The sequence below is a fragment of the Peromyscus eremicus genome, chromosome 7 (assembly GCF_949786415.1).
Source record: "Peromyscus eremicus chromosome 7, PerEre_H2_v1, whole genome shotgun sequence".
Taxonomy (NCBI): domain Eukaryota; kingdom Metazoa; phylum Chordata; class Mammalia; order Rodentia; family Cricetidae; genus Peromyscus; species Peromyscus eremicus.
Window position 1 is genome coordinate 54,170,821 of NC_081422.1, and position 27,070 is coordinate 54,197,890.

Here is a 27,070-nt window from a genome sequence, read left to right on the forward strand (position 1 = left end):
CACTTCCATCTTTATTTTATTTTAATTTTTTTTCAAGACAGGGTTTCTCTGTGCAGACCAGACTGTTTCTCTGTGCAGGCCTCAAACTCACAGAGATCCACCTGCCTCTGTCTCCCAAGTGCTAGGATTAAAGGTGTGCATCACCACATCTGGCTCCATCTTATTTTTTAAGACATGGCCTCTCACTGACCTCGGAGCTGACCCAGCGGCTAGACTGTTTGGTTAGCCACTGTCCAGGGCCCTCCCTCCCTTCTCCACTCTCCAGCACTGGGATTACAAATGTGCACCATCACACTCGGGTTTTTATACTGGGGATCCAAATTTAGGTCTTTATGCTTATGCAGCAAGAACTCCATTCCAATTAGTTTATACGTGATGAAAGAAAAAAAATCAAAATTTCAGCATAAGTAACTACGTAGCTGAGAAGTTATACTTTGCCATTTAAATAGAATGACTATTATTACGACATACCATCAATATGAAGATTATAAAAATTACAGCATCAGCTGGCTATGGTGTTGCACATTCATAATCCTAGCACGTAGTAGGCTGAGGCAGGAGAATGACAAGTTTGAGGATAGTCTGGACTATAAAGCAATACTGTTTCAAAAGACATCTCATCTGTAGTATAGTAAAAATAAAGCATATACCAGAACATGATACGCTTAGTAGTTACTTAATACACTTAATTTTTAAATTATTCTTTTTCAGTCAGAACCAGTGTTTATGAACTTCAACATTCTAGCTAATAAGGATGGATGTATTTGTGTAGACAGCAACAAATAGAAAATCTGTTGATACAGCGCATATATATGTGTGTGCATGTGCATATACTACTAGCTAATGATGGGTTTATATGTGGTAACCTCTCAATTCCATATTGGGACCCAGGTTAGACAAATGTGAATATATTTATGGGGCAGCAAATAGGATATTTGAAATCAAAATAGTATTATATTAATAATATTAACATATTTATGTTATTAGTAGTGTAGTATTATTAGTATTACATTGTGTATGATCAAGCAGGTACATCACCTAAGAGACTATCCTAGTATCTAGTGAAATACTACATGTCAACTCAAAATCTATTATTTACAATACCAACATTTTCAAATGACATACTAAAGATTTTACTACACTTTTTTTTTTTTTTTTTAAAGACAGGGTTTCTCTGTGTATGTCCTGGATCTCACTCTGCGCCACTACTGCCCGGCCACTTATTTATTTATATATATGCATGCCATTATGTACTTGTGGAAGACAGAGGACAACTTACAAAGAGCCAGTTCTCTCTCTCTCCCAAGTTTGACCAGGGGATCAAACTCAGGTCATCAGGTTTAGTGGCAATTGTCTTAACCCTCTGGGCCATCTTGCCAAGCTTACTCAAGCTTTTTAAAGGGACTAACTTGGGGCTTAGTTAACCATGCTATGTATTTGGCAAAAGAGACTGTATATTTTTGTATTTTTAAATAAAGACTTAATAGCTTAGTTAAAAAAAGGATTCATTTCTGGGACAAACCTTAGGGAATTAGTCAAGACTGTTCTCATATGCATTAGTTTTTAAATGGGAGACAGTCTGATATTTAAGCAAACAAGCATACTTTGCATTATCAGAAAGGCAACTTTCCCTAGAGAGGGCTGACTCTTTGATGGTCTGATCAGCTGCCTAAGTCAACAGTTACTGACATGATGCTGCTTTGCTACCTTTATCTCACTGGTGGCCTATCTCAATCTTCACTTGCTGTCCCCTCTCTGGGTTTCATCTATGGCTCACTGCCAGTTCCTAACATCTTTCCTGCCTCTTATCTTCCTGAAGTCTTTTGGTTTGAAACATACTAACTTGAAATGGATTTTTTTTTTTCTTTTTCTAACTGGTTTCAGCTCTCATTCACTGAAGCCTGTTTGTGTAGCTTGTGCTTGTACACTTTTGCCGTCTTCCCCTTCCTGGCTCCAGGGAACTGAGTTACTACCTCTGTGGTTGCTGACTGGCGAGGTTATTTTGGGCCAGGAAGGCTGGGGTCAGGGTTAGAGAGAAGTAGCTGAAATCAGTTTCAGTGGGTGAATCACATCTTTTTTTTTTTTTTTTAAGATTTATTTATTTGTGTATTTTATGTATATGAGTGCTCTGTCTTCATGCACAACAGAAGGAATCTGATCCCATTACAGACTGCTGTGAGCCCCCATGTGGTTGCTGGGAATAGAACTCAGGACATTTGGAAGAGCAGTCAAGTGCTCTTAACCCCTGAGACAGCTCTCCAGTCCCCACATCTTTGGTTTTTACATTCTATATGCATTGCAAATTGTCACCAGTGACCTAATTAATGTGTGCCCATTTTTTTGTGTAAATTATTTGAAATAAATGAAGAAAATATCAATAGTGTTGTGGGGGACACTATTTCTTTTTAGTCTTGGTTCCACATTTTAAAAATTATACTGTCAGCATTTTGAATTAAGTTTGAGAAAGGTGACTTTTCTTCCTTTATATTTAAAAAATAAACTGGCTATGTTTCAGATCATTAATAGTCTGGAGATTACCATACCGTAACTGAAAAATGTTTGCCAGATTAGTGTAAAAGCTATAGCTACCAAAAAGTAGAACCATGTCTGAAATAACAGCTAATCTTGGTCAGTTATCAACTATGAGTTTTAGAAATAAAGCATGTTCAATAAAAGGAGGGGACTTGTGCATGCCTAGCAGACAAGGCAAAGAAAAGTCATTATCAATCTAGAGTAGCCAATTCACTCACTCCCTGAATCAACCAAGAGATACATCACACACCACAATAGGTTTTTGTTTTTCGAGACAGGTTTCTCTGTGTAGTTTTGGTGCCTGTCCTGGATCTCACTCTGTAGACCAGGCTGGCCTTGAATTCACAGAGATCCGCCTGGCTCTGCCTCCTGAGTGCTGGGATTAAAGATGTGTGCCACCACCGCCCAGCATGTGTGTGTTTTAAATTTGTTGCAGGCCCACAGATCCAGGGAGGCTACCTAGCAGGGAGAACCCTAGGATGACTGTGGTTTTTAAGTTTTGGTTTTGTCCAATCACTGGGCAAGCTGTAGTGAAACATTTCACTATTAGGATAATGTTTGTACCATGTCAAGCTGATGAAAGAAAATGCTGGCTGTACTTTCAGGAGGGGAGGCTAACATCTTTTGAGATTATGGATTAGCCTATAGAAAAATGTCTACCATAAATCAGAGAAAGGGAAGATGAATAGGAATCTCACTTACACAACTTAAGTAAAACAGCTCTCTGAACAGATGAAGATAGGTTTCTTCTGTATCCCAGAATCTAATCAATATTTATATGTACAATTCAGCTATTACTTGGCTTAAAAGGACTTATTGGGAAATGTTATCATTTTTACTATTTTCTACAGAGAAAGTATTTTCCAGTTTCAAATAACCCTGGACTTTTGAATTATAACTTTTTTTTTTTTTTTTTTTTTTTCCGAGACAAGGTTTCTCTGTAGCTTTGGAGTCTGTCCTGGACTAGCTGTGTAGACCAAGCTGGCCTTGAACTCACAAAGATCCACCTGCCTCTGCCTCTCGAGTGCTGGGATTACAGGCGTGCGCCACCACCGCCCGGCATGACCTGTTTTTATATTCAAGTTATCTGTGTATTATTTCTCCTGCAGTTGTATATAAATTTTTTTTTTTTTTTTGTTTTTCGAGACAGGGTTTCTCTGTGTAGCTTTGCGCCTTTCCTGGGACTCACTTGGTAGCCCAGGCTGGCCTCGAACTCACAGAAATCCGCCTGGTTCTGCCTCCCGAGTGCTGGGATTAAAGGCGTGTGCCACCACCGCCCGGCAAAATGTTTTTTTTTTAATTGTTGTTCAAAAAGGGCAAATACTATAAAATTGTATTACATGAAATATATAGAATATACAAATTCGGGGCTGGAGAGATGGCTCAGAGGTTAAGAGCACTAGCTGTTCTTCCAGAGGTCCTGTGTTCAATTCCCAGCACCCACATGGTGGCTCACAACCATCTGTAATGAGATCTGGTGCCCTCTTCTGGCCTGCAGACATACATGCAGGCAGATCACTGCATTTATAATGAATAAATAAATCTTCAAAAAAAATATACAAATTCATAGAGACAGAAAGATTAGATGTTATCTCAAGATGGAGAAGAAAGGAATATAGAGCAATGATTTCTTAAGTACAGAATCTCTGTTTTGTGTGATGGAAAAGCCCCACAAACGGACAGTAGTATCAGGACATAATATCATGAATGTAATAAATCAATACAATTAATGTAATTAATGAATATCATAAATATAGTTATTAGATGAGTACTGCAAATGTAATCAATGAATACCACAAATATAATTAATATCATGAGTGTAACTAAAAAAATAAATTAATTAATTAAAAATAAAATTTTGTTGCAGGTTGGGACTGAATCCAGGGCTTCCTGGACACCAGAGCGGGTGCTCTACCTCTGTAGTATGTCCCCAGCCCACAGTCATTAATTTTAATGAAGTTTCCCTTTCTTAAAGCATTCCAGGAATCAGATGAAGATGGGCTAAAGTCATTTTTATTAAATATTTGCAGATGGGAAAGCCTTTGCATCAGAGAATGCCTTATTTTTATAATATGAAGGCCCTAAATGGAGTTAGGTCATGATCCACTTCTAGTGAGACACTTCTCACTATGGGTGTGCAACAAGATTTTGCTTCTGTTGTCTTCTGATTCCGTACGTCATAGGTTTGCTTTGGAACACTGCTTTTCCTTTAGAATAAGCCAATGTGGGGGTGGGACCAAAGGGAAAGTAACAAGAAAAGAAGACTCTTATTTGAAACTGTGTAATGAAGTTTTCTTCTCTCTCTCTCTCTCTCTCTAAGGTTCTGGTACTTAAGTTTAAGAAGTTTTCACAGAATGCACTGCTCCCCTCAGGGTTAAAGTGAAACTTCCCATTCAGATAATGCAGAGGATGACATTTTTTTCAAGAAAACAAAGAAGTAGGAATAGTAAAGTTTCATCTGGTGGTTTTTCCCTCAGGCACTGAGGCTGTCACCATAGGGAAGGGCAGAAAGAGGAGACTTCAAACATCATAGGCATTCTTCAGTAGCTACTTCTTTTTTTTAGCAAGCCTGGCGATTAGATCTTTCCATTCTCCCCTCTTCTTTGTGATGTATGTCGGGGTGAGTAGCTGCAGTGGGGATTCTGGCTGTTGTCTAAAGAAGTTCTGACACAAGGCCTCAGTGTTACATATCACGTACATCCCACAGTCATAGCTGTTTTGTTGAGCTGGGGCTTTCTCTTCCACAAAGACCAGTTTGTCTCCTTTACTCCCTAAGAAGGCTTTCAGTTTCTCTGCTACCTGCTTTGCATGGATTGAGTTGCTTCTGCTATGGGAATCATAATGAAAGAAGCTATTTTCATCTTGGAGATAAACCAACAAACTCCAGTGGGTGCCCCCAGCTGCCTGGTTGGAATTATCATTGATGGCTAAAAATACAACTCTCTTGTGCAGAAGATCCAGGGGTTCAAGGAACATGGCAATTTCTGCAGGGCTGCTGGTGCACTTAATGAACTGGGTGACTTCGGGGCTGATGAAGCAGACATGGTCCGAGCAATCATGAAACTGACTATTGGCAAAGTATTCGAAGGCAAACCCAATAATATGGTCATTGAGCCAGCTTGGAGGGTCCAATAGTGAGACATCTGACTGTCGAAGTAGACTGTCCATATAACTCAAGACTACAGGGTCCATGTTGTATTGAGCAGGGCTTCTCAGAAATCCCAGAAGCTGAAGGAGAGTCAGAAGACAGTATTTACTGTTGAATATGATATTAAGTTATAAAACAGTAGCTACTCTTACAGGATTATTGATGACATATAATTATAAAGTCTTTGTCAATAATTTCCAACAATGCTGACATCATAAAACACTAAAGCTGGGTGGTGGTGGTGGTGTTGGTGGTGGTGGTGGCGGCGGTGGCGGTGGCAGCGCACACCTTTAATCTCAGTACTTGGGAGGCAGAGGCAGGCAGATCTCTAAGTTCAAGGCCAGCCTGGTCTACAGAATGAGTGCCAGGACAGCCAGGGATATGCAGAGAAATCCTATCTTGAAAAACCAAACTAAGCCGGGCGGTGGTGGCGCACGCCTTTAATCCCAGCACTTGGGAGGCAGAGCCAGGCGGATATCTGTGAGTTCGAGGCCAGCCTGGTCTCCAAAGCGAGTTCCAGGAAAGGCGCAGAGAAACCCTGTCTCGAAAAAAAAAAAAAAAAAAAAAAAAAAAAACCAAACTAAATAAACACACACACACACACACACACACACACACACACACACACAAGAAAACAAAACAAAAAACCACTAAAGAAACTTTAGCTTATGTACTGGATATGAACAATCAGAATGAAAATGAAAAGTTTCAGAGACAGTATAGAATTTTAATTTTATATTTAAATGTAGAGATTGGTTAAAATTAGAGCTGATGTTTTGCCAAAAATCACACCAGTAAACACATTCTAACTCTAATGAATATGTATAGTAGGTGTGGTGGTGCATGCTTATAATCCCTACATTTGGGAGGGAGAAGCAGGAGGATCAGGAGTTCATGGTCAATCTTAGCTACACAGTGAGTCTGAGGTCTGCTTGAGCTACATGAGACTCTGTCTCAATATGATAATGCATGATAACAACAAATTTTTTTTAGATTAAAGATGAATTCAAAGAGTGTGGAGAAAAAAGTTTCTAATTAACAAAAGAAATAGTTTCCATTACAACATTAATTTTAAAGAGATAAGAGAATATTTCTTCCTCCTTCCATAATAGAAAATGACAGCGGTGACAGCTGCAGTTAAAAGGTGTGGGAGCCAGGCGGTGGTGGCACACGCCTTTAATCCCAGCACTCAGGAGGTATAGCCAGGTGGATCTCTGTGAGTTCGAGGCCAGCCTGGTCTACAGAGTGAGATCCAGGCCAGGCACCAAAACTACACGGAAAAACCCTATCTTGAAAAAACAAAAAACAAAACAAAACAAAACAAAACAAAACAAAAGGTACGGGAATTTCAAGAACAGAAAATCATACAGATAAAGTAATGCAAATGAAATCTATTCCTAAATTTGCCCAGCTTTATGCATGAGTGATGTTTTTACTCACTTCCCATATTTAAACTTCAATGGGTGGGATAAAGACTATGTAATGCAATTCTTATAATGTCTGTCAGAAGTTCTTTTGACATTGATACATATTGGCAGAAGGATCAGGATTCCAGGCTTGAGCATTAGTTTTAGCATGATTTGCTACTATAATTTTGATCAATGAATTAAATGATTTTATCCTTGTCATTTTTTTAAAATTTACATTTATCATGTGTGTGTATTTGGATGTGTATGCCATGATGCACGTGTGGCTATCAGGGGACAACCTGCTGGAGTAAACTTTCTCCTTCCATCTTGCGGGTTTAGGGCATTGAACTCAGGTGATTAGGCTTGCACAGACAAGTGCCTTTTCCTGATAATCTATATTGCTGATCCACTGTCTTGGTTTTGGTCACTGGTTAAAAAGCATTTTAAAAAAGAACATTACATAACTCTGCAAAGTTGGCCAAATAAATTTCCTTGAAGATAATTAAAGAGTTTATTTATTTGAGACAAGCTCTCACTATATAGACTTGGTTGGCCTGGAATTCTATGCTCCTGAGTGCTAGGATTAAAGGTGTGCATCAAATAAGCCCAGAATTTAAAGAGTTAAAAAAAAGGTGTATACATAATATTCATGCTATCAACTAGATGATACTATAGATATAATCAGAAAATCCGGCTAGTACTACAAACCAATTATAGCAAATGAAGGCTGGAAACAAAATACCCATTCACATTCATTTGTTTAAATAACAGGTTGGTTAACTTAGAGGAAACACAGACAAGGTGTCTTATGGGATTAATATGCTTGTGGACAATCAAGGCTGTGCTAACAGGCAAATCTGCAGGTGTACAAGATGGCTTACTTGAGCCTACAGACTCAACTGAGGTAACAGTTAACTGCTGTGCACTAGCCTGACCACTCAGCAGAACTTCTAAAACTACAGATCAGGAAAAGGACCACAGGCAGAGTGAAAGAACAAAACAAAGCATAATAGAAGAACACAGAATGATGATACCAATTCAACCAATTCTAACTATTAGATCAAGTATTTTTGTCATTTGGTTATACTACTAAAGCCATACAAATCTGATATAACCAATTTCATGTAATCAAACCATACAAAACTGTACACAAAGTTGGGCATGGTGGTGCACACCTTTAGTCACAGCACTCAGGAAGCAGAGGCAGGAGGATCTCTGAGTTTGAGGCCAGCCTGATCTACAGAACCAGTTCCAGGACAGTCAGGGCTATACAGAGAAACCCTGTCTTGATAAACCAAACCAAACCAATAAAAAGCTGTACACAAAAAATACCTTCTGAGAAAAAATGTTAATGTAAAATGAGGTGATTAATGATGTGTGCAAGACAGTTTTATATACACACAACATGTGATAACCTGTATAACTTAAAAAACATTATAAGGCTGCTTATGAGAAACTATATGTATTTTTGTATACATAGAATGCCATGAATTAAGAGATTAAAAAAATACTGTGAGACAAAGTCTCTCTTCCTAAGTAGCCCTGGATGGAACTTGCTATGTGTATCAGGCTGGCCTGAAGTATACAGCAATCCTCCTTCATTGGCCTTCTAAGTATGAATGAAGTTTTTACTAAGGATGACTACCATTGCCAGGAGAGCAGCTTGGTGGTAGTGCATTTGCCTGCCATGTGCAAGTCCCTGGCTTCTACACCTAGCAAAGAGAACGGGGGTGGGGGTGGGGGTGGGGGGGAAGGAAGAAAAGAAAAATAACTAGAGTTCAGACAAACTGGAGTCAGGAGTGAAGTTAACGAGGCATAGAGCACATTGGTTATGGGTGAGCCACAGACTTGGCTCTAAGATTGTTGGCAGCTAACCAGAGAGTTAAGTTAAATATTCACAATGTTCACAAGGTAAAAAGAAAATGCTTACTCAGAAGAGGTAACAACACTCTTTGTATTAATATCTAATAGTTTGTTATTATTGTTGTTTTATGTTTTGAGTCAGATTATAACACTGTAACCCAGGATGGCCTGGAACTTGCTATGTAGCCCATGCCGGCTTCAAACTCACAATAATCCCATCTCAGCCTCCCATGAGTTGGGATTATTAGCATGAGCTACCACTTCAGGCTTTTGATATTTTTTTCTCAAGAGACTTTCATAAAAGAAAACATGACACCATAATTTGTATGTTCCACACCATCTTTATGACAGATGTAAAAGTTCAAATAAGATTGTTTAAAAAAATGATCCTTTTAATATTAAGCCTGAGCCTTTAACGCAGCATTTGGGAGGCAGAGGCAGGTAGATCTCTGTGAGTTTGAGGCTAGCCTGGTTTACAAAGCAACTTCCAGGACAGTCAGGCCTACACAGAGAAACCCTGTCTCAAGAAACAAAACAAACAAACCAATTAAGCCTGACAACAAATGACAGTGTAGTCAGTTCAGCAAGTGCAAGTTGGTGGAGGCAAAGCACTTGGACTTGATGTAAGAATATCTTACTGGCCTGGAGAGATGGCTGAGTTGTTAAGAGCGCTGGCTATTCTTCCAGAGGTCCTGAGTTCAATTCCCAGCAACCACACACACACACACACACACACACACACACACACACACACACACACTAAATAAATAAATCTTAAAAAGAAAAGTATCATACTAGAAAGGGGAATGGCTAGTCACATATGTCAAGCCAGGTTTCTGGACACATGTCTCCCTTTATACCAGCCTGCGGGTTGCAACCACTTTGTGGGGCATGTCGAGTATCAGATATCATGTATATCAGATATTTATATTAAAATTCATAACAGTAGCAAAATTATAGTTATGAAACAACTTGGTAAACATCTGAGCTGTCTATTAGTTCTCTATGACCCTCAGTTAATAGCCAGTTAGGGATAGAAGCTTGCAAGAAAAGTACCTGAATAGACGACAGTCTGCCCCACCCTAGAGGAAGTGACTACAGGTCTCTAGATGGTTTTCAGTCTGTCACCACTTACCGTGTGATCATCTTCTAACCTGGGTTTACACTCTATCTAGTCCTTCATTCCAGTCACACTCAAGAGTCTCTACATATTTATTTATTTATTTATTTTTATTTTTACTTTTTTTGGTTTTTCGAGACAGGGTTTCTCTGTGTAGCTTTGCGCCTTTCCTGGAACTCACTTGGTAGCCCAGGCTGGCCTCGAACTCACAGAGATCCGCCTGGCTCTGCCTCCCGAGTGCTGGGATTAAAGGCGTGTGCCACCACCGCCCGGCTAAGAGTCTCTACATATTTAAAGACACTTTTCCTATTATTTACTTATTTATTGGTTTGTTGAGGCAAGGTTTTATGTAGCCTAAGACGGCCCCAAACTTAGGCTGATCCTCTTGCCTTAGCCTTCTGAGTGATGGTATTACAAGCATGAGCTATCATACCCAGTGAAGCTCACATTTTACTCAAATAGTTTTTGTGGTCTGGGCATTAGCTCAGGGGCAGAATGTTTGCCTAGCATGTACACAGCCCTGCGTCTCGTCCCTGGCACCAAAAAATGCAGGGGAAAGTTTTGTGTTTGTGTGAGTTTTGAAACACCCAGTATGGTAGCTGTAGAGATGGTTCAGCAGTTAAGAGCACTTACTGCTCTGTCAGAGGACTGGAGTGCAGAACCCAGCACACATGCTGGGCAGCTCACAAATGTCTTTAATTCCAAGGGATCTGATGCTCATTTCTCTGCACCCTCAAACATACGCACAGGCAGACACAGACAGACAGACAGACACACAAATTTAAAAAAATCAAGTATGTAGACTAAATATTGATTTGACTTTATACAGTGCGACTATGTTAGCCTAACTCCCTGAATTCTAATGAAAATAGAACTAAACTAGGCAAAAGCCAAACCACCCTGGCTAAGAAAAGAACTCTAAACATTCAACCTAAACACATTTGGTTCTGTTACTCGTCAGCTATAAATAAATAAATAAATTACTTTTATTAAGTCACAATTTCCTCTTTTGTAAAGTGAGACTATTTTTTTTTTTCAAGACAGGATTTTTCTGTGTAGTTTTGGTGCCTGTCCTGGATCTGAAGTGTGCCACTGCCGCCCAGCAAAAATGAGACTATTAGTAGACAATTTTTATCATAAGATATTTGTCACTGTAAAAAGAAGAAATATCACTAAGATAAAAGTTACAACATAAGGTATTCCTAGATATCTAATATACCATCAAAATTTATACATTTGGAGGCAGGAGGGGAGACAGTTCAATAAGATTTGAAAATAAGTTGATGTTTACAAGTATTAGAAGATTACATCTAGCTGGGTGTGGTGGCTCACATCTTTAATTCTAGCACTCATAAGGCAGAGACAAGCAGATCTCTGAGTCTGAGGCTAGCCTGGCCTATAGAGTGAGTTCCAGGATAGCCAGGGCTACACAGAGAAACTCTATCTCAAAAAACCAAACCAATACAAACCCAAACAAAAAGATTAGGTCCACCATCTAATGTGTGATTCAATTTGCACTTTCCCAGAAAAGAATCATCCAAAGCCAGATTGACTTGTCATAGCAGCAAAGCAGAAATATTTTCAGAGAAAGATCAAGCTTAAGCTTTTTTTTTTTGGTTTCTATTCTCCCAGTTAGATATTTCCTCTTTTTTTTTTTTTTTCCCCTTCAAGACAGGACCTAAAACCATGGCAAAACACTAATTCATAGAAAATTAGTAAGCTGGGTAAATGGTGGTGCATGCCTTTAATCCCAGCACTTGGAAGGCAGAGGCAGGAGGATCTCTGTGAGTTCGAGCCCAACCTGGTCTACAGACTGAGATCCAGGACAGGTACCAAAACTACACAGAGAAACCCTGTCTTGAAAAACGAACAAACAAACAAACAAACAAACAAAAAACCAAAAAAAAAAAAGAAAATTAATAAATTGAATTCCTGATACTCTTGCCTCTACATCCCAAGTATTAACATTTAAAGACAAATTGCTAAGGCAGAAAGTTCTAGATATCATGGCTAGTTTTTTATTTTTATTTATTTATTTATTTTTCAAGACAAGGTTTTTCTGTGTAATAGCCCTGTCTGTCCTGGAACTCATTTTGTAGACCAGGCTGGTCTCGAACCCACAGAGATCACCTGCCTCTGTCTCTGGGTCATTAATATATTTCTAATGTCTCACAAACCAGAGAAATTTAGTAAGTGGATATTTTCCCTCAGTAAAGTAGAGAAATCTATTCTGAAAATTTCTTAGAAACACAAAGCTGTTACAAAGAAAAATTTTTTATTTTTATTTATTTATTTATTTATTTATTTATTTATTTATTTATTTATTTTTGTTTTTTTGAGACAGGGTTTCTCTGTGTAGCTTTGCGCCTTTCCTGGAACTCACTTGGTAGCCCAGGCTGGCCTCGAACTCACAGAGATCTGCCTGGTTCTGCCTCCCGAGTGCTGGGATTGAAGGCGTGCGCCACCACCGCCTGGCTAGCCTTCACTCTTAACTGCTTTAAAACCATTTAAAATTACATTTATTATTTAGTGTGTGTTTGGGGTTATGCATGTTACGGCATGCATGTGGAAGTCAGGTGAGGACAACCCTTGGGAGTCAGACAGCCAGGCTTAGAGGCAAGTGCCTTTACTTGCTGAGCCATCTTGCCTGCCGCTTGGTTATGTGGCAGAGACCAGATGATCCTTTGGAATTTATTCTAACACTTAGGCTTTCCATTAGCTGTTTCATAACTAGCAATAGCTATCAATGGCTAACATAGCATGGGCTAGTCAGGCCTGGTGGTACAGGCCTATAATCCCTGATGCTTGGAGGCTGGGGCAAGAGGTAAGTTGAAGGCCTGCCTGAACTATAGAGAATGTTCAAGTCAAGCCTAGACAGTTTAACAACTTAATTAATTAATTTTTTGTTTTTTTGAGACAGGGTTTCTCTGTGTAGTTTTGGTGCCTATCCTCTGTAGACCAGGATGGCCTCGAACTCACAGAGCTCCTCCTGGCTCTGCCTCCCGAGTGCTGGGATGAAAGGTGTGAGCCTCCACCGCCCGGCTTAAATTAATTTTATATAGTCTTTTTATAAGCTACAGGCCTCTTGGAATATGAAAAATTAATACAAGAACAATTTTACATTTAAGACAGTAAGATTAAGCAGTAAGAATTTTTTTTGTATGTGGTATAAATGAATGTATGTGTGCTGTTCATGTCTACGTATGTATGCGCACATATGTATGTGTGTTGGTAGAGGGCAGAGGTCAATGTTGGGTGTTTTCCTCAATGGCTTGCCACCTATTATTGGGATTGGATCTCTCACTGAACCTAGAGGTCACTGACTTGTCTAAATTGACTGGCTAGCAAGAACTAGAGATCTCTTGACTTTTACCAAGTGCTAGATTACACTGTGCACAGCCATGCCTGCTGTTTTACATTGGCACTGGGGATTTGAACTCAGGTATTTGTGTTTCTGTGGCAGGTGCTTTACTGAGCTATCTCCCCAGCCCAAGATGACATTCTTACTCAGCTTGAAAATGTAAACTGGTCTGTAAGGGTGATGAAGAAAATAAAATTGGACTGCAAATGATTAAAAATAAGTTCTCCAGCTGCTGGGTGTGGCAGCATATGCCTACAGTTCTAGCACTGAGGATTCACAAGCAGAAGGATCATGAGTTCATTTCTAGCCTGTGTTCATGGTGACTCATTAGCCCCCCAATACTTTAAAAACATTTCAACTGGAAAAAAAAAAAAGCTAAACATAAAATATTAAGTTTTGCCGGACGGTGGTGGTTCATGCCTTTCATCCTAGCACTCGGGAGGCAGAGCTAGGCGGATCTCTGTGAGTTTGAGGCCAGCCTGGTCTACAGAGTGAGATTCAGGACAGGAACCAAAACTACACAGAGAAACCCTGTCTTGGAAAAAATAAAATAAAATAAATAAAAAAGAAATGTAAACTTATGGACTGGAGAGATAGCTCAGTGGTTAAGAGCACTGGCTGCTCTTCCAGAGGTCCTGAGTTCAATTCCCAGCACCAACATGGTGGCTCACAGCCATCTGTAATGAAATCTGATGCCCTCTTCTGGCATGCAGGTATACATGCAGGCAGAACACTGTATACATAATAAATAAATAAACCTTAGAAAAAAAATGACTCTGAGATACCACCTTACACCTGTCAGAATGGCTAAGATAAAAAACACTAATGACAGTCTAGGTTGGAGAGGATGCGAAGCAAAGGGAACACTCCTCCACTGTTGGTGGGAATGCAAACTTTTACAACCACTGTGGAAATCAGTATGGCTGGTTTCTCAGAAAACTGGGAATCAGCCAGGCGGTGGTGGCACATGCCTTTAATCCCAGCACTAGGGAGGCAGAGCCAGGCAGATTTTTGTGAGTTCGAGGCCAACTTGGCCTATAGAGTGAGTTCCAGGAAAGGCGCAAAGCTACACAGAGAAACCCTGTCTCGAAAAACCAAAAAAAAAAAAAAAAAAAAGGGAATCGATCTACCTCAAGACCCAGCCATACCACTCTTGGGCATATACCCAAGGAATGCTCAATCATACCACAAAGATACATGCTCAACTATGTTCATAGCAGCACTATTCGTAACAGCCAGAACCTGGAAATAACCTAGATGTCCGTCAACTGAAGAATGGATTAAGAAAATGTGGTACATATACACAACGGAGTACTACTCAGCAGAGAAAAACAATGACAGCATCAAATTTGCAGACAAATGGATGGAACTAGAAAATATCATCCTTAGTAAGGTAACCCAAACCCAGAAAGACAAACATGGTATGTACTCACTCATCAAAGTGGATTCTAGATATAAAGCAAAGAACAATCAGACTGCAACCCACAGAACCAGGGAGGCTATATGGCAGAGGGGACCCTAGGATGACTGTGGCTTATAATAAGTTTTGGTTTTACTCAATTACTGGGCAAGCCTCAATAAAACACTTCACTGTTAGGTTAAGAATTTATACTGTATCAAGCTGATAATAGAAAAATAAAATAAAAAAAAAAAACACTGGAAGGCTCTCAGTTTTCATTGCTGAAGAGAATGGGTTTAAAAAGCAGGGAAGAACCAAAACCCCCACAAAAACCAAAACCAAACCAAACAAACAAAAACCCACAAACAAACACAAACCCCAGAAAAAGCTAGGTGGTGGTGGCACACACCTTTAGTTCCAGCATTCAGGAGTCGAGCGAGGGAGGTGGATCTCTGAGTTCGAGGTCTACACAGTGAGTTCCAGAACAGCTAGGGCTGTTACACAGAGAAACATTGTCTTGAAAAACAAAAATAAAAACAAAATAAAAAACTAGTCATGATATCTAAAACTTTCTGCTTTAGCAATTTGTCTTTAAATGTTAATGCTTGGGATGTAGAGGCAAGAGGATCAGGAATTCAATTTATTTATTTCATTAATTTTCTATGCATTAGTGTTTTGCCACGGGTTTTAGGTCCCCTGGAACTGGAGTTACAGATAATTGTGAGCTGCCATGTGGGCACTGGGAATTGAACCCAGGTCCTTTGGAAGAGCAGCCAGTGCTCTTAACCACTGAGCCATCTCTCCAGTCCTAGATTGTAGATGTAACGGTCTTATTAAATAAGAAACACAGAGCCAAATGCAGAGTTAAAAGCCCAAGCGGTCAGAGCAGTAGCTAAGAGCTGATAAGAGCGGTTTTGGGCGGTGGTGGTGCACGCCTTTAGTCCCAGCACTCGGGAGGCAGAGGCAGGTGGATCTTTATGAGTTTGAGGCCAGCCTGGACTACAGAGCAAGTTCCAGGACATGCTCCAAAGCTACACAGAGAGACCCTGTCTCAAAACAAAACAAAACAAAACAAAACAAAACAAAACAAAAACAAACAAACAAAAATACTAGTGAGAAAATGAGCTAAGGCTAGAGATTCCCAAGCCTCTGTTTTGGAAGAACTGAGTTTATCAGAGCACTGTGAGAGGGTTTTACTCATTGGCTATCAGAGAGGGTAGGACTAAGAGTTTTGAACCTATACTACAGATACCCAAGATAATAGCTCTAATTGAGACAACTGAGGGGTTCTTGGTGTTCAGAGTATGATGTAGTACCTTTATAACAGATAATTATGAGAGAAGTAGTCATTTAATTGGAAGTCATAGAAAGGACCTTGTGGAAGTTTTCTGATGTAATAAAATTCTCTAAAAAACTTCATTAGTTTTTAGTGTTATTTCAGTCGTCAGATGGTCTTGTTCCCATCCCTCACCTCAAAAAGGGACAGAGAGCCAAACCTCACACTCTATAGAGCTTGAGTTTTTAGTCTGTGTTGAACCACATCACCACCCAGATGGCTTCTGCAACTCTGTGACAGACAGAGTCAATCCAGGCTAGTTATGCTGAAGAAGGCTTCTCAGAGAACCTGGCTCTGGAAGTTAAGGAACTTTACTCACTGTGATTAGCCATACTGAAATCCCACATTCATAATTTGACTATACTTGACAAGCACATAATTTGGACACTAACTGGGATTTTAGCAGTCATTTGGTACACTGTCCAGTACTGACTGGTGTCTGAAGGAGATAGGTTATCTGCACCTTGAGGCTCTTTCTGTTAATGAGTTTTATTCACCTTAGGTGTTGAAAGGATTGGCAAGAAGAGAAGTGTTCTCCCATCTTACTACTAACAAGTTTAGACCCTGCTTAGCTTCTGAGATCAGATACGATCTTGTTTGTGGAGGGTGGTATGGCTGCAGATGACCAACAGGTGTCCTGACTTCAAGTCCAAAATGAACTACACCCATGTATAGATGAAATCTGATTGGAAAGCTGTTATTAATATCTCTGAGCATGTGGCTAAGTCATTACTTCACAGAAGTACTAACAATACTAACCGCTGAACTTACCTCTTGACCATACAAAGTACAAGTCGATCTCCAAACTGGGGATATACTTTTTTCCAATCTAGTTTTGCTTCTTTCCTTCTGTTCGTCTTCCTGTCTCTGTTTCTTTTGACAGAGTCTCACTATGTGGCCCAGGCCTCAAGCTCTCTAGGATCCTCCAGCTTAACTCTCTCAAGTGCTGGAAGTATAGACTTCAATACCTTCTTGAGCCTTGAGAGGCAATGCAATTTTTAAAAATTAATTAGCTAGTCATTTCATTTCTACCCTACCACCCCCAGACAGGGTCTTGATGTATAGCCCTGGCGGTCTTGAACCTGCTTTGTAGATCAGGCTGGCCTTGAACTCACAGAGGTCTAACTACCTTTGCCTCCTAAGTGCTAGGATTAAAAGCCTTTGCCACCACTCCCAACTCTATCTTCTCTTTTTTATAATTAACCGAGGCATTATTCTGCATTAATTTTTTTTGAATAGAACTACAACCATATTCTTACAAAACTTTAATATCTCACTATCTTCCAGATGAAGAAGTTACAGCTTAGCATACATATTTTCCAACAATAGCTCCAATTTGCCTTCCAGAAAAATTTTCTAGAATTGCAATTACATGTATATGTATCCACAAGCTTACTGCCAATGAAGGTTCTGGCTATTAGGGAACAGTGGGTTATTATTGGATTAGTTGTTGCCCCAGGGGTAAAGAAGGAATAGAAAAGTAACCACTTCCCTATCCTCACCCTAACCTATCATCTTTCCCAAACATGGATCTGATGTGCCATATTCTTGCTTAAAACTATTACACTGGGTTATTCTGAAGCTGGGGATCCATAGAGCAGGATGTGATTAAAATTTAAGGGTTCTAAGACCTTGGACTGGGAAAAAAAAATGTACCTTCATTTTCAATTAATTCTGGCTCAAAGTTAGTATTTTATTCAATAATTGTAGGCAATCATTTTAGCATTAACAGTGTCTTTGTCACTAAAAATCTGATAATTTTATATCATATTAAAGTCGTTGCAGGTATCTCAATATAATTTATACTCATTACTCCTTTGACATTATATAATTAGGCTTGTTGCTACATGCTACTTAATGCATAAAGAAGTACATCTGTAATTACACTACATATTTTAAGGTGTTTAAATACTTAATATTGGCTTCTTATTTCTATGCATTTTACTGTATACATTTAAATGAATTTTCTGAGATCAAGCTGACAGACCAAATTGCCAAAGGAATCTAGATTATTATTTTGTCTTTTTTTTTTTTTTTTCCAGAGCTGAGGACCAAACCCAGGACCTTGCGCTTGCTAGGCAAGTGCTCTACCACTGAGCTAAATCCCCAACCCCGGAATCTAGATTGTAAGAGGTTAAGAGCTTTTGCCATTTATATTTATAAATTGCTTAAAGTAGCTAGCTTAAGTCCTGTAACATGAAATTCAAGGCTCTTCCTAGTATGTTCACACGTTTTATCATCTTCATCTTTCCCCCACCCCTAGACTTCATACTATGCTGTAGCCGTATCAGATCATCACTCTTATCTGAAGGCAGACAGACAGGTTTTTTTTGATTAACCCTAGTTAATATACAGCAGCCATGCTTTCTTGGGCTTTACCTCCTACAGCTCTTTTTTGACTGTCAAGTTAATTATTCTTTGTTTAAAAGTCTGTTTACCCCAATCCTCTGTAATTCTAAGAGGGCTCTGTTTTAAACATCTTTATATCTTGTTCATAATTTCAATGATTAGTAAATGAGCAAGACACTTAGAATTGTCGAGGCAGAGTGTACAGGAATGTCTGGGGGGAGTGGCTAAAAATGTGGACGGTTCTTGAACTCTAAGACTGGACATAGCACGGGGTGATGGTGGTCCACGCCTTTAATCCCAACACTTGGGAGGCAGACGCAGGCAGATCTGTGCCTAGGGTCTACAGTTAGTTCTAGGACCACCAAGGCCACATAAAGAAATCCTGTCTTGAAAAACAAAACAAAACAAAAGACTGGACATAGCTTACAAAGCCTGGTTGCCAGGAAGAGGAAGGGGCAGTAAGTGAAGTGGATCTAATTAGGTTTGGGGATGGGAAGCAGAACTGGTGGCCGATGCAGGGAGGATCTGAAAGTTTAAGGCCTGACTAGGCTACAGGACAGTTTCAAGATATGCTTGCCCTGTTACAAAAACCAAAAGCAAAGAGCAGAAAGAGGGCTGGAGATGCAGTTCAGTGGTGGAGCGCTGCCTAGCATGCACAAAGCACTAAGTGCATACCTCCTGCCTTCCCCTCCCTCTTCCAGTGTTGACTGGAAAGGCAGCCGCAACTTCCCTTCCCTCTGTGCTTAGAGCAGTTATTTAATTCATTCAGTATTCTGCTCAAGCTCCTCATCATATCTTCAGCTCTTTGTCAGAAGATTCCAACTTTAAGGTTGCGAAATCAACTCCCTCAACTTCTTGTCTGTTCCCAGTTCTCATCACTACTTTACCCTTATTGTTAGTCACCCAGTGAGCATTAGTTTAAGGGGGCGGGGGGGGGGGGGCGGGAGGAGAGGCAATAGTATTAGTTTTACTTAAAAAAAAAAAAAAAAGTATTCCAGGTGATTCTAATGGACAGGCTCATGCTCTACTGCTACCCTCTACCCTTCTATCATTTACTTTCAGGTTCCATGTCAAACCTTCACCCCCAGTCAAGACCGACCCAGAGCCTAGCGCTTGTTCTATTAAATGAGCTAAACTACTCTCGTTTTTTGAGACAGGGTTTCACTGTGTATCCCCGCTAGCCTGAAACTACCTATGCAGACCAGGCTGGCCTGCCTGTTCCCAAACGTAAGGATAAAAGGCGCGTTCCACCACATCTGCCTTTTTTTTTTTTTTTTTTAAAAATTGGCTTAGACTGGCTTCCCATTTGACTACCCAACTGCCTTATTCTTCTTCTTTCAGGAGCTGGGATTACAGGCAGCCAACTCGGGGAGTCTGCCATCTTTTAAGACAGTCTTTGCACCTACATCTGGTTCTTCATTTCCCTCACTCGTTCTAGTAAGTTTTTTTTTCTTTCTTTTTTTTTGTGATTAAGATTTTGCTATTTACTCCAGGCTGGCCTTAAACTCGCCACCTAGTCCGGTTGTTTTAATCTGAAGTCTACCTGTGCGGTTTATACTAGGTATATGGTAATCCTCTTACTTTTTGCTCTTCTAGGTCGCCGTCACATGCTTTTTTGTACTGCCAATCTCACGGCCATGGTACTTCTCTCATTTTTTCTGACCAGTTACAGGTTCTAACACAAGTTCTCAACAGGCCTGAAAGTCATTTGGGAAAAGTCCTCCCCTGCAATCATGGACCGCCCCCGTTTGTGTTCAGATCATCCCGTGTTATTTTACTGTGTTTACGATGGAGGATTCTTTGTTTCCTATATCACAGAGCTTCGAGAAACTGAGATTATTTCATCCCTTCTGATATTCTGGGGCTTACAGGAGAGAAGCCACTCAGTGAAAAGTCTGTGGAATGAATGGAAAGAAATACTTGGACTCGGGGGCGGGGACAAGTGGGGGAGGGGCGTGCGTGTGTGGAAAGGGGCGGCGCTGAGAATCCAGCCGCAGAAAGGGGAAGGGGCTAGAGTCTGCGTGGACCGCAAAGCGATCCACTGTTTCCACAAACTGAGACAAACCCAAGTAGGGAGGAGGCTTCTTACCTATTCCTCAGGCCTCACCAACCCAACCAGCCTTCAGGGATCTCTGTACTGGCCGGAAAGTGAGACCTAAGGTCGCAAACTCAGAGTTTGCCTCTCCAACCTTACGACATTTCTATCTCGAAGCGGAGAGACTCTAACGAAGATTTCTTAGCACGGCCGTAAAGTGAGGAAGAAAAGAGGGAGGCGGGGCCACTGGGGGGGGGAAGGAAACGGGGCGTGTCCGCGCAAGCGCAGCTCCCACGCTCCGGTGGCGTCACGTGCGGAGGCGGGGCCGGGCGGGGCCGTCCCGGGCTTGGCAGCAGGGGGCGTGGGAGGTGAGTGCGCGCGCGCCTGCTCGTCTGCTGCCGGAGAGTCGCGCGGGGCGGGGCCGCGTGAGCGGGGTCGGGGGCGCGGGCGCGGGCGCGCAGGCCCAAGCGGACTGGGGACGCGGAGGCAGTTGGCGGTGGCTGACGGAAAGTCCTGGCAGGACGGCGAGGGGCTGCGGCGGAGATACCGGTCCCTAGGGGCAGAAGCGGAGACCGCGGTTGAGGCGGCCGTTCCAACGCGTGCTCTCTAGGCGGGGTGCGGCGGGGGATGTGCCTGCCCAGGCCGGGCGGAGTCTCTGTGACAGGGCGGGGGATGCGCGGACGCTGCTCGCTCGGACCCTGAGGCGGCTGGGCCCACCCTCGCGGAACCGTCCGACCCCTGGCGGCCTCAGCCTCTGCTGTTTTTCGCTGGCCTGACCCTGGAAACCGAGGGTGGGAAGCGGCTGCTGCAGAAGAGGAAGGGGCTGTGGTGGCCACCGCGGCACAGCCCGAGGTAAGACCCGCCCCAGCCGCTCAGCGGCCCTGCCGCCCGGCCTGGCCCGGCCCACGTCTCCCGCTCGGCTCTTTGGCTCCCGGCGGGCTGCCCCGCCCCGCCCCAGCGGAGACGCCCCGCGAGCGGCTCTGCCTCTCTAAAGCCTGGCGAACGCCCGAATGCGGTCCGAATCCCCCTCTAGACTCTACCCGCCTCCTACCTTTCATTGACCAGACACCATTCTGTTCACCAGCGGCCCCCCTCCTCCTCCTGCCCCTTTAGACTCTCTTAGGACTCTTGACTGGAGCCTCTAGACTCCGTTACGTCTGAACGGATCCCAGTCCCGGAGCCACGGCCACTAATGCTTCCTAACCCATTGCAACGTCCCCGATCTTTGGTTCTCCTACGAATCATCGCTCCTCCAGCCTTCCTAGGGACCCTCCCGCAGCTTACTTCCAGCCGAGTTGGCCAGCTTTTCCCCTTACCCATACAAGCTTTCAGATAGCCCCACTGTCATGATGCTCTTACTTAGTAGGTCTTGAGTCAGCTCAAATCACCAGCATAGTCCTGGTGGTGTACCTTCTCTAGAAGACCACTCCTTAAGCAAACCTTGTTACCTGTTTTCTACCCAATCGGGATCCTTTCTTTGGTTGAAAAGAAATTTCCAGGAAAACTTGAAGAGGTTATTTAATACTTAGTCCAGTGTATTCACGCCGTTGGATTTTAAAGGGTCAGACTGAGATCCATGTTTGGAGCTTTTGGGCTGGCTGCTGAAAGGGAAAGAGAGAGAAGAGTGTGGAAGCCCAGAGAGGGAGGGTATGTGTGCCATTACAAGGTCGAGCAGCTTGCCCCTCATCTTGTCTCTTTTGTAGAACGAAAGAACCAGCACAAGTCTGACGCTTTAGGGGCTTCTGTAAGGATTAAGTTGCATTACACCAAGGATGATAAGCAAGTCTCCATATAGTATTTATCTCACCTCTTTGTAGATTTATACAGATATATAGGTTTTAGCTAGAGGAGTTTTGGATGTACTGTTTTTGAACTTGTTAGGAAAACAGGATTTATAGCTGTTCTTAATCCCTGAAGACTAATGTCGTTTTAGTAATTTTTACCAACCGGTGCTGCTGTCTTCTCCAAGGAGCAAGTATAAATGTCATTCAGTGTTGAAGTCATTTTACTAAGGGCCTTCTCAGTAGTAGAATGTTGAATAAAATGAAGTTGTACTCCTGAGATGTCAAGAAGGAAATGTAATGTTAAATTAAGTGTTAAGTGTGTAATTTTAATGTTGATGTAAGGGTGAGGGATAATAAGATCTTTGTAGTTAGACTTAAAGTTTTATTTTTTCATCGTGTGTGTGTGTGTGTGTGTGTGTGTGTGTGTGTGTTGTGTGTGTGTGTGTAATATAGGGGGGAAATCAATTGACATTGTAGGTACTAATGAGACACAGTTTAAAAGTCAAAAGGTTCAGAAGAATAATATAGTTTTAAAAAAGTTTCGATTTCTCTAGTTTCCAGCCACACACTTTCTATTTTTCAGCTTCTGTAACTAGTATGGGGTGATATCTCCAGCATTTACAAGCTTAAATCTACTTACAGTCTTATGATACACAAATACACACAAGTGGTTCCCCTTTTCATATAATACTGCTAAGTCCTGGAGATCATTCAGCAATAGTATACATGGAAAAGCTTCATTTATTGGTTGGATAGTATTCCATTTTCATAGACTTGGATTTATTTTCAGTCCATTTTCAAAAATTCCTGAATGCTTTATTTTAAATGTATTAGCTGTTATGTATAATTGATTTTCATGATTTGAAAAAAAATCTGATGGTTTGTTTTTGTATTGAACCTATACAGAGAAGTGTACCTAAAGTAATGTTCTCATCGACTCTGAGCTACAGCTGTGTGACTGGTTTTGATGGCAATTATATTTATCAGATAAATTATTGAAAGATTTGAAGTGAGGGACCAAAATGTTCAGATTTTCATTTTTAAAAGTCACTTTAGAGCAGATTAAGAGTAGAATAAAGCTAAAGCCAGGAATCTGTCAGCAAGGTGATAATGGTTCTGAATTTGGGTATTAGTGATTTGAGGGAAGAGGATGCAGAGAGGACAGAATTCTAGATATCTTGCTAATCTTTTTCCCTTATATGGGGGGGGGCTACATGATGAATATTTTTATTTCATGATAGAGGAATAGGTTCAGTTGTGATATGTTAAATAAACCGCTATTAGGTAGCTGAATTTGTGACCGAAATTCATAACATCTGGTTTTGTGTTAGTAGTAAATTTTGGAGGCAAAGGTATATAGATAAGGGAAGAGAGTCCAGGCAGAAACAATATTTAAAGCACATAAATACCTAGATTATGTTCTTTTCAAAAGTTTTAGTAGTGCAAATTACAATCTAATGTGTTGTTTTTACTACTACTATTACTATTTTAAAGATTTATTTTTATTTCTTAGAGAATGTCTCTGTGTGCTTATGTGCATGTAAGTGTGTGGAGTCAGAAGAGTGTCAGAACCCCCTGAAGCTGGAGTTAGAGGCAGTTAGAGCAACTGGACATAGGTGCTGGGAACCTTACTAGGGTCATCTACAAGAACAGAATGAACTCTTATCCTCTCAGCAATCTTTCCAGCCCCATTATAAATACTTTTTGTAATGCCCCTCAGGCTGACCATAAAACTCATGTAGCCCAGGCTAGCCTTGAACTCTTAACTCTACCTCCGGAATGCTGAGATTGCATAAATGTGCTACCATATCTCTTTAATGCAGTATTGGAGACTGAACCAGGACTTTGTGTATGCTAGGCAGACACTTTATCAATTGAGCTGTGTCTTCAATCCAGTTATTATTTTTGTGAGATAGCGTTTTTTTCTTTGTAGCCTAGAATTCTCTATATAGTCTAGGCTGGTCTCAAACTCTTGAGCATACGAAGCCCTCAGATTAGAGGTGCTACCACACAAGGGCTAATGTATAACTTTTAAACAGTTTTTCTCTTCAATTAATTTAGTGGTATACAGTTTATGAGGAGATGGTATAAATTCATTGTTTTTGTTTTGTTTTTTAATTTGATGGTGCTTTTGCTGCGTTGTACATGGCTGTTGATGTGTCTTGAACTCCTGGGCTCGGTTGATCTCCTTGCCTCAGCTACTTAATTAGGTTGCTGGAACTGCTAATGTGCACCATTATGCTCAGCTAAACTTCTATGTTTTAAAAGCAATATAACTAAAGTAGAAATTAGTAATATAAGCCCCATCTTTTCTCATCATTTGGAATTATGTAGATATTTATTCAGTCTTTATTTACTTGTTTTAATTTTAATCGTGTGTGTATGTGTCTGCCATTGTCAGTGGGGGCCAGAAGAAGGCATCAACTCCCCTGAAACTTGAGTTATAGGCAGTTATAAGCTGCCTGATGTCGGTGCTGGGATTTGAACCTGCATCCTCTGGAAGAGTAGCAAGTGCTCTTAACCACTTCAGCCTTTCAATCTTTAATAGTTTCAAAGAGGTACAGGAAGTTTGAGAATAAGTTGGCCAAGAATGTTAAGGTTTTTTTCATTTGAGTGATTAAATTTTTTTAAAAGAATATTAACAGTTTGAAGTAAAACAGACTTTTCAAATATTTTAAAAATCTATCAACTGCAGTCAAGCATGGTACTTGTAGTTCCATTACTTGGGAGGCTGAAGCAGAATTGCCAGTAATTCAGGGCCAGCCAGGCTAAGTAGAAAGACTCCGTCTCAAAAAAGAACAAACAAACTTCAAAACAACAAAACATACTCCCTAACCAACAAAAGGGCATCAATTTAATGTATTGATTCCTACATCAGCAGAGGCTGTCTAGAACTCTTGTCTTTGCTTTACACCTCTGTAAATCACTTGGTAATAGACCTCCACATGGTCTTACATTTCATAAGTACTCCAAAAATAAAACAGAACCTTCTCTGCCTCTCTTCCCCAGGAACAGAGCAGACAGAAACTGCTACTCAATTTATCTTGATTTCTTATCTTGATTAATGGCACCCCTCTGTTCTCATGAAGTTTTCAGGAACCCATGAAAATCATCTTTTACTCTACTCAGTCATACTGCCAATATCCAGTTTGTCATTATGTCTTGCATCTTCTTTATCATGATATTTCACATCTTTCTTGTTCCTTTTCTCCTGTATTCTCTTTTAGATAAACTCAAATGCCTTTTAGGCTTCTGTGATGCTTTCCAAATGGTCTTCTTGCTTTCTGTCTTCTGCTATTTGTTTCACCATACTTTCTTGTACATTCTTTGCACTGCTGCCAAAATCAGTATTCTGAAATACTCTTAGGCTCATTTAGTTGCAAGGAAGAGACTCAGGTTACCTTAAGTAGTTAAGGAGTGCTTTTGGAAAACAAACATGGACATGTAGAAGAGAGCCTAGGAAAAATGAAACAAGTTGACTTCAAGAAGGAAAGGAACCTATTAAGTTGGAAACAGGAGAAGACAGGTTTCACTTTAATTTATGTCAGTGCTGTGAATAGAACCCAGGGCCTTGTATATGCCAGGGAATCACTCTACTACTGAGCCACACCCAGGATGTAGGTTTTACCTTAGTTTAGTTGCTGCTTTATTATTAATTTTTGCTTATTAATCTCTCTCTCCATCTTTTCCTCTTCTGTCTTAGAGTTTCCATTTATTCCTCATTTCTGCCTTTTGTAACTACCATGTCATTACCATGCCAACACCTTGCTTCCTGGCTGCTGTCTTATTTTATTTTTGGTTCTTCAAGATAGAGTTTCTCTGTGTGTAGCCCTGGCTTCCTGGAACTCCCATCTGTAGACCAGGCTGGCTTTGAACTCACAGAGATCCACCTGTCTTTGCCTCCCAGGTACTGGGATTAAAGGTCTGTGACACCACCGCCCAGTGGGTACTGTCTTTTAATCTTCAGATCTTGAGCTAACTAGCTACTTTGCATTCTAGGACTTTCTGATTTGAATGTTCATGAAACAATTTCTTTGGTTCAGTTCTTTTGATTACTTTTTTTCTCCTTTTCCCTCTTCCCAGTGGCTGCTAGCTAGCACTGAGTGACCATTCCTGGCCATCCATATTGGTTGTGTAATATGTGTATGTATGTGTGTGGGGCAGAATCGAGGTTAAAAGTATGGAGTGGTATGCAGGCTAGTTTCTACAACTGGGGTTGTAAGCTTGGAACGAAATGACATTGACATGATACAAATGAACATTTAATTGCCCTTTCCAGTAGAAAGATCCTCAGTGCTTTCTCATTGCTTTCAGGATAAAGTTTAAGCTGAAGCATGCATGGCAAGTCATACCTCATGTCTTCTCTAGCTTTGTTTGTTTGAGACAGGGTCTTATTGTGTAGCTCTGGCTGTCTTGTAATTCGCTATGTATATCAGGGTGGCCTTGAAGTCACAGAGATCTGCCTGCCTCTGCTTCCTGACTGCTGGGATTGTTTGTTTTTGAGATGGTCCTACATTGTATCCCACCCAGGCTAGCCTTGAACATAGACCCATTCTTCTACCTCAGCAGCCCAAGCTTTTCTTCCTTTGCTGTCTCCTTTCAATTCTTTAATGAATTTTTACTGAATTTAGTTTCCTTGTCTTCATGTTCTGTTTCCTTTCAACCCTTTCCTTGCTTGGCTAGTTCCTATCTGACCTTCAGGATTCAGTTTGGGTATATCTTTTCCAGGAAGCT

At 40.9% G+C, this 27,070-nt stretch overlaps 2 protein-coding genes across 5 annotated transcripts in view; one reads left to right on the forward strand and one right to left on the reverse strand.

Annotated features, from left to right (window-relative positions):
• Nucleotides 1-4,529: 4,529 nt before the first annotated feature.
• Nucleotides 4,530-20,749, reverse strand: Senp8 (SUMO peptidase family member, NEDD8 specific). The gene is made up of 2 exons (XM_059268021.1): nt 20,607-20,749; nt 4,530-5,760 (listed from the first exon to the last, which is right to left on the reverse strand). The coding sequence occupies exon 2, from the start codon at nt 5,722-5,724 to the stop codon at nt 5,080-5,082; it is 645 nt and encodes a 214-aa protein (XP_059124004.1). The 5' UTR covers nt 5,725-5,760; nt 20,607-20,749; the 3' UTR covers nt 4,530-5,079.
• A 251-nt stretch (nt 20,750-21,000) lies between these two features.
• The window catches only part of Myo9a (myosin IXA), a 214,235-nt gene continuing 208,165 nt past the window's right edge, over nt 21,001-27,070 (forward strand). For all 4 annotated transcript variants that reach the window (XM_059268022.1, XM_059268025.1, XM_059268027.1 and 1 more), the window contains exon 1: nt 21,001-21,404. The gene's annotated coding sequence lies outside the window, so the exon portion shown is untranslated. The remainder of the gene's footprint in view (nt 21,405-27,070) is intronic.

Excerpts from the sequence above, each read along its gene's own strand:
- Senp8 (XM_059268021.1), bottom strand. The coding sequence starts at position 5,724 with ATGGACCCTGTAGTCTTGAGTTATATGGACAGTCTACTTCGACAGTCA.